Here is a 14,680-nt window from a genome sequence, read left to right on the forward strand (position 1 = left end):
GATATACATATTAAAAGTGACTGGGAGTTGTTTTATTTCGTATTCTTTCCGTGCAGTGTTTTCTGTATGCCTGCAATTTGTTCCACATGCTTGGCGTGAACATTCAACATAACATCAGAATGAGATCATAGGATTACCTAATTTTAAACTAGCTTCTAGTCTGATTATTATTTTATTTTATTATAGATCTATATTTTCATTTTCAGTCATTCAGTAAAATCATCCGCTGACTTATAGGCCCTCATCAGTAATTTAACATAAGTATTGGAAGAGATTTTGATAGGGAAACTTAAAAATAATTGCACAAGGAACATGAAAAAGAAAAATCTTTAGTGTCATGTGACCTACTCAGCGGCTCGTGCACTAGTATTGAGCTAGGAACCAATCATTTGTCAACAACAATGGCGGAGAGTGGAAAGTACGTCATTTATTATCAATCATAATTGTTATTAACTGGTATTTAACAGATCATTCTAATTTAGTCAGAAATGTAAATCAGATGTTTGAAAACGTACTTACGAGTTTACACTGAAATTGCGCCTTTCATTTTAGCTTTAAAGGAATTGATTTTTCTCGCATGTGTTAGTTATTTCGGATTGTAGAGACTTCGGCTATCTCATATATAGCTGACATCCGTCTAAACCTTGCCCAAATCAGTATTTCCATATTAGGAAAATGAAAACATTTAAAAATAAAAGAAGTCATAACTGGTCAGAGTTTCAGAAAGCTGCAAATTTATTGGTAGCCACATAACCATTGCCATTTGACCTAGGCCAGGGTGGACACTCATAACGTGAACAATCAAAGCTAGTCAAGCATTTTGATCTCTAGAAAACTCTGCCTTTTGTGTTTATTTAGTCATGACCATTGGAATGTATCAGCTGTATATAACTTCATCTAAGGAAATGTGTTTTGACTGTATTACAAAATGATTTAAAATAAAGTCACTTTGAGTCAGCAGTGATTCTGCAATACCACAGTAGGAAAGATGTTCATAGCTTTGAACAAGAAACGTAAAATGCTAAGTTGCCATGACATGCCATGACAGTCAAAAAGTATGTTGTACTGACAACTTCAATTACTTTGTCCATTATTTAGTTGTTGTCAAAACTGCAAACTGGACGGCTTTTGCAAAGGGGTCTTTGGCCTTTGGCCTTTACTTAGCCATGTGGAAGCACTTAGGGTTGTGGAAGCACTTGACCACGTGGAAACCCATAGCTGTGATGAAGCTCTTTGCCATTTGGAAGCACTTAGCCATTTGTTAACACTTAGGGAAGCACTAATTTAAGCCATGTGGATATACTTCGTGATGTGGAAGTTCTTAGGTAAACACTTAGACATGTTGAAACACTTTCAAGTCTTTGCCTTGCAGAAGAAGTTAGCATTGTTGAAGCAGTTAGCCCTTGTGGAAGCCCATGGACATTTGGAAGTACATAGCCATGCTGAAGCAGTTAGCCATCAAGGCATTATGTAAACAAATTGATACCTTTATCTACTGACTATTGTTTTATGTTACAGTAATACCAAGGGAAATGATGGGGGATGGTGGGGAAGTTTTATTGCTGCTGCAAAAGAGCAGGTAAGACACTTTTTAAAAGTAAAGTTGTGTTACTGTGTTGAAGAATGCATTATACTGGTTTTAGAATCACATTTCTTCTAGTTTTCCATAATATTTACATGACATTTCTCACTTGCAGACGGGAAGATGCAAAGGTACTCTTTGGACTGTATTTTCTGTCATTCTGTGTTCGTTACTATAGTTAGGTTCTTTTTTCTGCTTTATTTCATTTTATGTAATTAAAAAAACAGAGGTGCTAAAAATTTCTTAAAATATCACAGATTTTTTTGTAAAAGTCTTATGATTTTCCCTTTCTGTCAGGCACAGCTACCTAAATGTTCCTATATTTCAGTCTGGAAAAGTTTATGAAATGGTTAGCAATGACCTGACTGAGTTCACAAACACCATGCAAGCAGATACAAAACAGGTTGTTGAAAAAACTAAAGAAACATTACAGGTAAATGCGAAATAATCAATTATATGACATGTTTATTGCACTGAATGTTATAATTTCATGTTACTATGTGTGATGACTAGTACAATAAACCTGAGGTCCATTTTAGTTTGACTGTTCGATTTAAGTTTTATTTTATTTAGTAGTATCAAATTCTGCTTTTGATAATTTTAACAAATCCATGGCCATTATGCTGATTGCTTTAAATTATTCGGAAATTATTTGGGCTAGGACCAAATGCAGATCCAGAAGAATATGTATGCTAGTGACCATTTATCTAAAATATAGTTTACTTTAAATCCAAATTTGTCTTAAATAATTTGATGATAATGATGAAGTATTCTACTCAGCAGTTATAAAATAATTATGTGTAACTTTGTATAGACTGGTACTGAAGGCACAGAGAACCTGAATGCCACTGATAGAATGAAGCAAAGTTTTCACAGCCTGATGTCAGGTATCACCAAGGTACTTACTGTTGACCCAGAGGACACATCACCTCCGAAGAAAACAGTGTCTCAGCCTGGAACTGGGATATTTGATAGAGCTAAGGTAAGCACCTTTTTTCATTTTGGATATATCTTTTTACAGCTGTTAAAAGAAAGGAATAAGTTTTTTTGAAAACTTTGTACAGGAGTAATAATTACTGAGTTAAGTTGAGATCAGAGACAACAAAAATTTTGTTCATTGTTTTATAGGTTAGTTGCAGACAGGTAAATTTGCTATCAGCATGATACTGAAATACTGAATTTGGTTAAGGGTCTTAAAAGGTATCTTGTTCTTTTTTTCTGTTTTACAACATTCATATTTATATTGTGGTTGTTCAGAATTTTTTAGGCATAACATTTAACAGTAAAGGTGAGAAACTTTAGTGTAAGTGCAGGAGCAGTACTTTTTGTGCCCTCCCCCCCCACCCCACCCCCCATGAGTGGTGGGGGCATATAGATTTGCTCGTCCGTCTGAAGTTCGAGACACGCCTAGCTCCAAAAGTATTTGATATAAATTAATGAAACCTTGCATGAGTCTTTATCATGATATGAACTTGCGCACCTCCTATTTTTCGTTTGGCTCTGCCCCCTATTTCTAGAGTTATGGCCCCTTAAATAGTCAAGTATTTGATATAAATTGATGAAACCTTGCATGAATCTTTATCATGATATGAACTTGTGCACCTCCTGTTTTTCATCTGGGTCCACCCCTATTTCCAGAGTTATGGCCCCTGAAATAGTCAAAAAATGCGCATTTTCACCTAATTATGTGCCTCACTCAAAAAGCATTTACTGTAAATTCATGAAACCTTGCTTGAGTCTTTATCATAATGTGACCTTGCACACTTGGCATTCTTGTTGTGAATTTTAGCATTTATTACAGAGTTATGGCCCTTGAAATAGCCAAAATAGTGGATTTTTTGTTTGTGATGCTCATAGCTCAAAAAGTATATGGTATAGAATAATGAATCCATTTCATAATTATTTTTTTTTTGAGGCTACACCCCATTAAGACTGCAAACATTTGAATGATTTCCCCTTGTTTGTGACAAATGTACCTGTTGGGGGCACACCCTGTGTCCTACAGACACATTCTAGTTACATCTTAATTCAAATTTTATCTACAGTGAAAGGCTATTGCACTTCAGTGTCAATTGCTCGAGCACTCAGTCTCACTCAAATAATTTGTATGATCCCTGGCCATTATTCAGTAATATTCTATGTTTGGATGGCTCAAAACCCTAGATAAATGAAGCCTTTTTCTCCGCAAGCGGTCAGTGTTTTACTGCATGTTGTGTTTAGGTTCATGGTACACTGTAATTAAAAATGAGAAATGAAAAATTTGATAAGCTGTTTATTTGAGAGACTTTCACTGCAGGCAAGAATGCGAGCTGTCCAGGTGGATACAGGTACCTACCTACAGGAGCCTAGTGGACCACCAGAGAAATATGCTGATTGGCTGAAAACATTTGACCTTGATGCTCACAAGGGTGATATATCTGAACTTCTTGTTACCATGGTGGAAGTGAGATCACTTTATACATCACTGGTAATCATGCTTTGATCCTGGTTAAACCTTTATTTAAAGAGCTGGCAAAATAATATCTGTCAGATGACACTTTAGAAGGGTGAACATCTCTTTGTCTTTGAAGATACTGTTTTTCCCACTAGATAACAGCAATAGTCAACCTCTCCAGTACAATAAACAAATTTTAGTCTTCCATGTGGTGTTTGTTTTAAAGAGGCTGCTTTATAAAATATCAATTAATTTGTGTTAAAACACATTTGAAAACCTCTGTTTTGTTTTGTATAATGAAACAATTACTTTCCTTATTTGGGGACGGTATGAAATTTACCATGGTTGACAGTATTCTCCACTTGTTGACAGTATTTCTACTCAAAGCAATGTTATATTGATATCACGTTCTTTCTCTTTAGACAAAATACCAAATGTGTTATACAGAGATATTCAAATATTACAGGTTCCATCTGAAGTTTCACACCAGGATTTCTGGAGAAGGTATTTTTACAAAGTGCACCAGTTGCGCATGGACGAGGAAAGAAAACAGGCTCTAATGAAAAGAGCAGAGAGGGTAGATGTGAAAGAGGACACTATAGATTGGGATGAGGGTATGTTATGAAAAGAGGGTAGATGTAATGAAGAGAGCAGAAAGGGTAGATTTGACAGAGGACAATATAGATTGGGATGAGGGTATGTTATGAAAAGAGGGTAGATGTAATGCAGAAAGCAGAAAGGGTAGATGTAAAATATGTATAGATTGGGATGAAGGTATGTTATGAAAAGATCACAAGGGATAGATGAGAAAGAGGACACTTTAGATTGGGATGAGGGTATGTTGTGTAGAGAGCTGGGAGGAGGACACTATAAATTGGGATGAGGGTACGTTATGGAAAGAGGGTAGATGTAATGAAGAGAGTGGAAAAGGTAGATGTGAAAAAGGCCACTTTAGATTGGGATGAGGGTATGTTGTGTAGAGTCAAAGAGAGCAGGGAGGAGGACACTATAAATTGGGATGAGGGTATGTTATGGAAAGAGGGTAGATATATTGAAGAGAGCAGAAAAGGTAGATGTGAACGAGGACACTTTAGATTGGGATGAGGGTATGTTGTGTAGAGAGCAGGGAGAAGGACACTATTGATTGGGATGAGGGTATGATGTGTAGAGAGCAGGGAAGAAGACACTATAGATTGGGATGAGGGTATGTTGTGCAGAGAGCTGGGAGGAGGGCACTACAGATTGGGATTAGAGTATGTAAAGAGCCGAGAGGGCTGATGTTAAGTACACCATAGTCTGAGATGAATGTATATAAAGAAGAGAACAGGGAGGTGTGGGATGTATAGTAATGTATACTGGGCTAAAGGTATGTAATGAAAAGAGCAGGGATGGTGAATGTTTAGACTTGAATAAGGATATTTGATGAAGGGAGCAAAGAGGGTAGATGTAATAGAGAGTGCTACAGACTGGGATAAATGTATGAAATGAAAAACACAGATGATATGTGCAAAGGAGAACATTCTAGGTTAGGATTAGAGTATGTACTGAGGAGAACAGAGAGGGAAGATGTTAATGATACTACTAGAAACGTATAAGGGTGTAAAAGGAACAGGGCAGAGAAGATAGATGTAAGGAAGGATATGGAATATCTCTTTGTGGGTCTTTCTCTTTAGTAAAACAAGAAAGAGCATTGCCATATTTGGAATAACACAACATTTATATTGTAATTATTTTAGATAAGTATATGATGAAAGTGTTAGCGCTGAATTGATAGCAAGGAATATATAAATAAGAATGCTGAAGATGTATTATTATGTAGGGATATATAAATTTATCCAGATTAGTTTACTCCTCTAAAACTACTAGGATTTCAACAAAACTTTGCAGGAAGATGTAGTGCTAAGGGTAGTTTTGCATAGTTTTAGATTTCCCTTTTGAATGAGTATTGGTCTCTTCATACTGTGACTGCCTATGGTCTATAGATAATCATTGTAGGTTTTGTCATCAGAAGTCAAGGTGAAGGTGACAACATCTCAATATTGAAAATTACATACCTAGTCTTCATTTGGGACATAATGTGTTTTACAAACAGGTCTTGTTTAATTTTTATTGATTGACTATCATTGCATTCAAATGTATCGCAAATAGTTAAACTTTTCTTTTGTCCAGCTCCAAACATATTGATTCACCTTTTCATTTAAATGAAGCTGTTTGAGGAGACATGTGCTTTTACTAAAAGCAGTCTCAAGCCAATTTAATGTTTTGTAAGAAAAATATTCATCAAGGCTTTTCTTTCCACAGAAGAATCTAGTGGAGATGAAGATGCTACACCTACCAAAAAGTCACCTGTTAAGAAAGAAGAGCAAGACTCAAGACTTCAACCAACAGTATCCAAAGATACAAAAACTGCACAGAAAGAAAACCCAAGCAATGTGGAACAAACTAAATCTGACACAAGTGAAATTAAAGAAAAGCTGCCTGATAAAACTGATAAGAGTAAATCAGCTGAAAACAGATTAAAACAAGAAGCAGACAATGAAACAGGTGTTGATAAGAAATTGAATGAAGTGCAACAAAAGGAAACTAAGGACATAATTGTTGCTACCAATAAAGATGAAACTGAAAAACAAGAAGCAACACCCATTCTTGAACAAACTGAAAAAGTTTTAAAGGAAGGGTTCAAACATTTAACTGAAACAGTAAAAATATTTGTTACTGGAGATGACAAGGGAGAGGAAAGTGATTCATGTGATAAAAAAGATGATGCAGAATCTAAGGTTACAAAAGAAGAGCCTACACCCATTCTTGAACAAACGGAAAAAGTGGTAAAAGAAGGATCAAAACATGTAACAGAAACTGTAAAAGCAGTTGTTTCTGGAGAGGACACAAAAACAGAAAGTGTGTCATGTGATAAAGAAACGGTTGGTACAGAAGATAATACTAAGTACAAAGAAGATAATACTAAGGACAATGAATTGAAGACTCAAGTGAAAGGTGATATGGTTGTGGTTGGAGACAGAATTTCACCATCATCAGAATCCAGTGGAACTAAAGGTAAATCCTGTGAATTCTAAGACTCTATTTCGGTTGCGTGTGCTACATGTCCATTTCGCTCACACATTAAACCGGAATCCACCTAAAAACCGGAATACACCGGAATACACTTACCATAACCGGAATACACCTGTATTTTTTAATTAAAGGTATTTTTGAAGGTTTTTTGACAGAATTCAATCATATATATCATAAATAAGTGACATACGAAAGGAAAATAAAATACGTTCACGCAAAATGATTTTTTACGAGATTGAAATTCGTCGAGTGCCGGGAAATTTCCATATACCTTTAATTAAAAAAATACAGGTTATTCTGGTTATGGAAAGTGTATTCCTGTTTTTAGGTGGATTCCGGTTTAATGTGTGACCCGTCCATTTGGCTTAAATGTACTTTCAAATTTTATTTTAGATAGTTGTGCCAAATATGGTTTGAAATCACAAAGATATGTCATGAAAAATCTCATTACTTAAGACATACTACAGAATTTCGACATTTCCTACATCAGAGGCATTGCCTTAAATGTCTTACTAGTCTATGCATGTATTATTAACAAGCAACTGATTTGCGCTATTCTGAAGTTGAAATTCTAAACACAAAATGCTCAGTAAATGGGGAAAAAAGTTGAATTTTTTTTTAAATAAGTCTTGTGTTTGCTACTGTTGTAATTGTTTGGATAGGTCTCAGTTAACTACAGTACAGCATTGCTGTCTTTATTATATCCCCAGATACTAGTTTCGGGGGCTATACTGGATTCCGGTCTGTCAGTTGGTCTGTCTGCAGACAGAATTTGTCTTGGCTATTTCTTAGCAATTATTTGCCAGATTTCCATCAAACCTTGTAATTATTATCAGTACCAAGCCTAGTTGTGCATATGCAGAGCGGGTTCTTTTTGGGTGATTTTTCACTTAGTTATGGCCCTTTATTAATTTTTTCTTTATGTGTATATATGGAAAAAATTTGTCAGCGCTATTTCTCAGCAATTTTTTGACAGATTTCCATCTAACCTTGTAATTATTATCAGTACTAAGCCTAGTTGTGCATATGCGGAGCAGGTTTATTTGGATGATTTTTAGCTACCTTGATGCTCAAATGTTGCTTCAAGGTGAGCTTTATGGACACCCTGTGTTTTCCGCGTACCTCTTTAGGTACGTCATTTGGCGTTTCCGTCTGCAAACATTTTTGGACTTTTACATTCTCTATGAGATCACATTTTATACCCCCATCCTTGAAATGAAACTTGGGAATTTACTCCTAATGAAAGTCTTGAACTAGTTCGTATAATTGTTCATCTGGTACAAAACTAGTCCATTCAGTAAATCAAAGGAAAAGCTGTATTATACACTTAGAATCAATATGTGATGGCAGCAAGAACTTTGTGTTGAATGTTACCACCAGAAAATCTTGGGACAGTGATATTGGTCCATGGTAAAAAACGTAGCTCACAGGTATAATAAAGAACAAGGGATGTATTTTTAGAGGTAACATTATATGCCCAATTTAATGCTAACTTTTGTTAAAATAATATTTGAAAGATGTTTAGAAAGGTCACATGGTTTGAAATCTAGTACCTCGATACAGAAAGTTTTTTAACACTCAAGAGGACACATTATTTGGCCATTGATGAAACTTATGTCATAATGTCTATGCTCATAAATCTGGTGTAGTGTTAGAAAATTTGAGATATTTGTGTTTGAAAAATGTGCAGCAAACTAGATCAATTTCCCAAAAGTAAATAACAGTGTTTAAGTCACTTTTGAAAAATTGCCGCTTTAGATGTATCTTATGAACTGTCAGATGTTAAAATTGTTCTTATAGGAGTATGACTGGGTAACTGTGAGGATAATAAACATGGATTCAACCAAGCAAATCAAATGAAAACCTTGAACGTATTAACACAAAGCACCATTTTGACATAGACCTTAATGACAACCATTGTTCATAAGCTTGATGGATCTAATACTCAATTCAACACTGGTATTAATGGGGTCAAAACTGATCAACTAGTTACTAGATCAAAGGAAAGCTGTAAACATCATCGGCCAATTTATGATTAAATCCATGAAACTTTAATCAGAAGAAACTGGATGATCTTATAGGGCATTTATGTGAATTGGGTTTATCGGGTCAAAAATTATCACAGGGTTCACTGATCAATAGCGAAAAGCTGCTAAATTTAACACTGTAGAACAGTTAATACCAAACTTAATAATCATGGTCAGAATGTTATACTTGATGATTTTAGGTCAATTATAATCTGGTATCAGATAACAAAAACTAGGTCACAGGTCATACCAAAGGAAAAGCTTGTTAACACTCATTAAGGGCCACATTTAATAACTTATCTTCATGAAAACTTCAGTAGGAAGTGTTAAACTATGGTCATTAGGTTCAAGTTCGAATCTTGGTCATGTCGGGTCAAAAACTAGGTCACGGGGTCAATAAAAGGAATAGTTAGTTAACACTTTAGAGGCCACATTTATGACCATATCTTAATGAAACTTGTTCAGAATGTTAATCTTGATGATCTATAGGTCAAGTTTAAATCTGGGTCAGGTGTGTTAAAAAACTAGGTCACTAGGCCAAATCAAAGGAAAAGCTTGTTAAGACTCTAGAGGCCAGATTTATGACTGTATCTTCATGAAACTTAATCAGAATGTTAATCTTGATGATCTTTAGGTCAAGTTCGAATCTGGGTCATGTGGGGGCAAAAACTAGGTCACCGGGTCAAATCAAAGGAAAAGCTAGTTAACACTTTAGAGGCTACATTTATGACCATATCTTAATGAAACTTGGTCAGAATGTTGATCTTGATGATCTATAGGTCAATAGGTCAGGTGAGCGATACAGGGCCTTCATGGCCCTCTTGTTCACTTAGTTATGGCCCTTTATAAATGTTTTCTTTATATGTATATATGGAAAAAATTTGTTTACTGACCTACTTTCTTCTTTTTAAGGTACAGCAATCAAATTTGGAGATATTATACAGTTTTGCACAACATTTTTTGTGCATCTTTGTACATTTTCTCCCTGTAAAATGCAATGTATCATATTTTCAATACCCCTGTCCCTCTGACAATAAGATGCTGTCTGGGGTATTCATCACTATTAGTGATAGGTCTTGTTCTTAACTAGCTTGATAGTATTAACTTTATCATTTAGTTTCAGTGGTACATGTAAGTCACTCATTGTCCGTTTGTATAGTTTAATGATAAGAATGGTCAGTAATAACTGTATTTATTTACTTTTTACTTAGAATCAAGTAATGATGACTGGGAGCAAGATTTTGATGTTGATGTTACACCAGAAGATCTTGCTGCCGCCAGTGAACTTGCCCAGAAAATGAACGTGACTGCTACAGAGTATAATAAAATAACAGGAGGGGAGGTATGTTTATATAGTAGTACTTGATTGTCATATGCCAAGTTTTTTGCTTACTTTTGTAATATACATGTATTTGAAAACTGTTTAGTGAAAGAAGTCACATGGAGTTTGAAATCTGTACCTTCGATACAGCTAAAGTTATTTTTGAAGCAGTCTCAATGAGACATAATTATATTGTGACCTTGACTGGACTAACTCTAGCTGTTTTTCATTGTCTATGGTCAAAATCTGTGTTGTAGTGTTTAGAACAAATGTCAACCTTGAGATATTTATGTTGTTTGAAAAAATTGTGCAGCAAAAACTTAGCATCAATCTTCCAAATGCCATAAATTACCACCAGATGTTTAAGTATTTTGAAAAATTGCCATATTGTTCTTTAGCATAAGATATCTCTTATGAAGTGTCTATGAATGTTACAAACTTTCTCTTTCATAGGATGATGACTGGGAAAACTGGGACTAAATACAACATGGATTCAATACAGAATATAAGAAACTGGGATTAAATTCATCATTCATTGAACACCGAATATTGGACACTGGGATCAAATTGACCATTGGATCAGTACAGAAATTGGAACATTGGACTTACTAAATCCATTGATTTAACATAAAGCATTGGAAAATGGGACTAAATACATCATGTATTCAGTACAGGATATTGTAAACTAGGATTAAATCCATCATGAATTCAATACTACTTTTACTAGATAAAGGAAACTGGGACTAAATACATCATGGATTCAATTTATCATTGATTTTAAACCATGCAAATATTTTAGTTGTAACAGGGAAGCTGGGATAGATTGTATACATGGCTTCTATGCTGGCAATTGGGATTTACTGTGTCATATTTTAAATTCATCCATCAGCTTGTTCATTCTCTGATCAGCATAGCAATATAGAGGCTTGGACTAAATATATCCATGGTTAGAATACAGTAAATACAGGAAACTGGGATTCAATAGGTCATGGTCAGGGATCATATTCTGGTTATCATAGCATATGTAATGTAGGGGCCTGGACTGAATATATGCGTGGATTCAATACAGATAACACATAAAACTGGAATATATGTTTCATGGGTTTATCATGGTGCTCATCACCACACCTGGTTACCATGGAAAAGTGGGACTTAACATAACATTAATTGACCATGACAATAACTTTATACAAAAAAATCGAAAAGGAAATGCAAGATAAGACATTTTGTTCTAATTAATCTTATTTCCTATTGGTGATTTGAAAGTAGGTAAAATAGGTTAAATGCATCAAAAATTGATTTTGTTTACTGAGTTACCACTATTTGTTACTGAAACAAGTATGTTCATAAGTATATTGTTGGATGAGAGTTGGCCAAATGGATAAGATATGGGAACATCCGAGACCAACTTGCATGAAAATACATAGAAACTGAGCAAGTATGAATCTGTATACACTAAATATCATCAAAGATGTTTCAGTATCAAGAATTTAAGATGGAAACATTGTAAAAAAGTAAAGATAGTATTCCGAATAAATGTCTTCTTGCAGTTGAAATAATAAATTTGCTGTTTGTCTTTTTTCTTAATTTTCTGTTATTTTTATGTTACTCGTTAACTGCTTACTACTCATTTAAAGATTTAGATTTATTTTGCTGTTATTTTATGCATTGTACATTTGAATAAAATATATAAATTTATATTTATTTTGCTGTTACATTTGAAGGAAATGTATGGTTACTTATTTAAAGATTAATTATTTGTGGTGGACCAGAATGTTATTGTATATTTGCTTGTATTCTGTAAAAGCAAGTTTACACAACAAGGGATGACACAAATGTTTTGGTGGTATTATATAACTGACTACTGTAACTGGAATGATTAAAATTTCATATGATTAACTTCCTTAAGTTACATAACCAAATTTTAATATTTCCCTAAAATTGTTTGGTTACTCAAATACAATTACTGAAGAAGGAATTTATCCTTTAGAAAGGATGTTTTTACTTTGAGTTTAGGAAATGCTTTCAAAAATACTAAGTTTTCAAAATAAATTTGATTTCACAGTTTGATTTTTATGTTAGTGTAAAAAAAGTTGTCTGATGCATTCATAAGGTTTGTGAAATTCTGAAAAGTTTGTGCCAGCCCTTTTGTGTAGGTTCTTGCATATACCAGTGTTACTTTATATTTCTTTGTATTGTACAGTTGTTTTATTTAAAACATATGCATATTAATATACTCAAGGACTTGAAAAAGGCCTCTTGTATGAATGGCAAATATTTCATTTTTATATCAACCCTGTAAGAATATTCATTAAGCAATGGCTTATTTAAGTAAAACATGACAATAAATACAATGTACTTAAGGTAGCATGCTTCATAAACTCCATTAGCTTAAGCATTTATTAAATTTTCTTCACAAGTATTTTACATAATAAAGTCAATATTAATTAAATAAAACTTCAAATTAATCCACTTTTTAGCTCACTTTCAGCACAATGTGCTCAAGATGTGCTATTGCGATACCTTTCTGTCCATTGTTGTTGTTGTTAGTCAGCAACAATTTTACTGTTAACACAATTTTGGAAAATCTACCTGATACTTTTATCAGAATGTTTGCCTGAACAAAATATTGGAGGAGTACAAAAGTGGGTCATCTGGGGTCAGAAACTAGGTTACTAGGTAAGATCATAGAAAAACATTCACAGGCCATATTTCTACCAGATTTAAATAACAACTGGTCTGAATGTTGGTCTTTAATAAATCTAGGTTGGGTATGAAGTGGGTCTTCTGGGGGTCATTAACTAGGTCACTAGGGCTAATCATAGAAAGTGTACAATTTAGATGTTACAGTTAACTGTTACTGCTGGAGCTGTATGAAAGTGGGTCAGCTTGCTTGTTTTTATTCATCTGATGAGTGATACAGGGCTTTTTGGCTTTTGTTTCTAAAATTTAGTTTCTTGCTTGTTTGTTTTGGGTTTAACGCCGTTTTTCAACAATATTTCTATTTTCAGTCATGTAACGGCGGGCAGTTGACCTAACTGGTGTTCCTGGATTCTGTACCAGCACAAACCTGTTCTCTGCAAGTAACTGCCAACTTCCCCACATAAATCAGAGGTGGAGGACTAATGATTTCAGACACAATGTCGTTTATCAAATAGTCACGGAGAAATACACCCCGCCCGAGGATCGAACTCACGACCCCACGATCTGTAGACCAACGCTGTACCCGCTGAGCTAAGCGGGCGGGTCTAAAATTTAATGATTAATTGTTGCTTATAGGCTTTGATTTATGCTGTGTACTTCAGGCTTGTAAGGACCACAGAAAGTATTACAGACCTCATTCTCTCACTGTATGTATAACTATACAAAGCCAACTTCTCAAATAATGGAGTCACTTATGTTAGCCTGTTACTGGTAGTTAATTTTTCTGTTATCAAGGCTGGAAGATGTTCTTATACATCTCAGATCATGATAAGTCTGCATGTTTGAATACAGTTCATCTGAATAAGATCTACATCAGCATGATCAGGGTTATTGTGGCATAAATATACTTTCTTGATGTATTATTAATTAAAGTTATTTTAACTTTTAGAAAACCTGCATGGGAGAACTAGTTCCAAAGTATACAGGAGGCACTGTTTAAGTCCTTCAGTATAATTATACAATGAAAAGTTTATAACTAAATTATATGGAATGGTAAATAAAAATGGTATATATTGCAGTATGTTGTTTTATCATTTTATATCAGAGAAGAACAAACTTTGTTCCAAATTTATGAGTAAAGACAATGACCTATATTTTTCTTAAAGTTTTGTCTGAGGAAGAGCATACAATATTTATGACATGTAAGCAGATTGTCACCATAGGTAAATTATTACCACCATGATGGAAACTTATTTGAATGCTGGAAGTGTATACAAACATTCTGTACAGGTATTACAACTCTGTACAAACAATTTAAAGCCTGCCCAGTTAACAGGTAGGGCACAACTTCCATTCAGGAGGTTGCAGGTTTAAATTCCTGATGCAACTTAAATTCTCAATGATATATACCAGTTTCTAGAAAGCTACAGGTCTGACAATTTGACTCTTGCACTCGAGTTTTAAAACTGTAGTTTATACAAGAGCTGTCTGTAAGACAGCCAATGCTCGTCAATTTGAATTGTTGTCCCAGAAGCAGGAATATTACTCTTAAATGTTCAAATATCTAGAGTTTCAATGAAGTATCTGCTTAGTTTTGGAGA

At 34.5% G+C, this 14,680-nt stretch overlaps 1 protein-coding gene across 1 annotated transcript; it reads left to right on the forward strand.

The window, feature by feature from the left end:
- The first annotated feature begins 326 nt into the window (after positions 1 to 326).
- Positions 327 to 14,157, forward strand: LOC123525498 (BSD domain-containing protein 1-like). Its single transcript, XM_045304591.2, has 9 exons — positions 327 to 418; positions 1,519 to 1,579; positions 1,911 to 2,015; positions 2,397 to 2,564; positions 3,879 to 4,049; positions 4,483 to 4,630; positions 6,318 to 7,070; positions 10,327 to 10,457; positions 10,890 to 14,157. The coding sequence occupies exons 1-9, from the start codon at positions 402 to 404 to the stop codon at positions 10,914 to 10,916; spliced, it is 1,581 nt and encodes a 526-aa protein (XP_045160526.2). The 5' UTR covers positions 327 to 401; the 3' UTR covers positions 10,917 to 14,157.
- Positions 14,158 to 14,680: the final 523 nt, after the last annotated feature.

The sequence above is a fragment of the Mercenaria mercenaria genome, chromosome 3 (genome assembly GCF_021730395.1).
Source record: "Mercenaria mercenaria strain notata chromosome 3, MADL_Memer_1, whole genome shotgun sequence".
In the NCBI taxonomy this organism is placed as follows: Eukaryota; Metazoa; Mollusca; class Bivalvia; order Venerida; family Veneridae; genus Mercenaria; species Mercenaria mercenaria.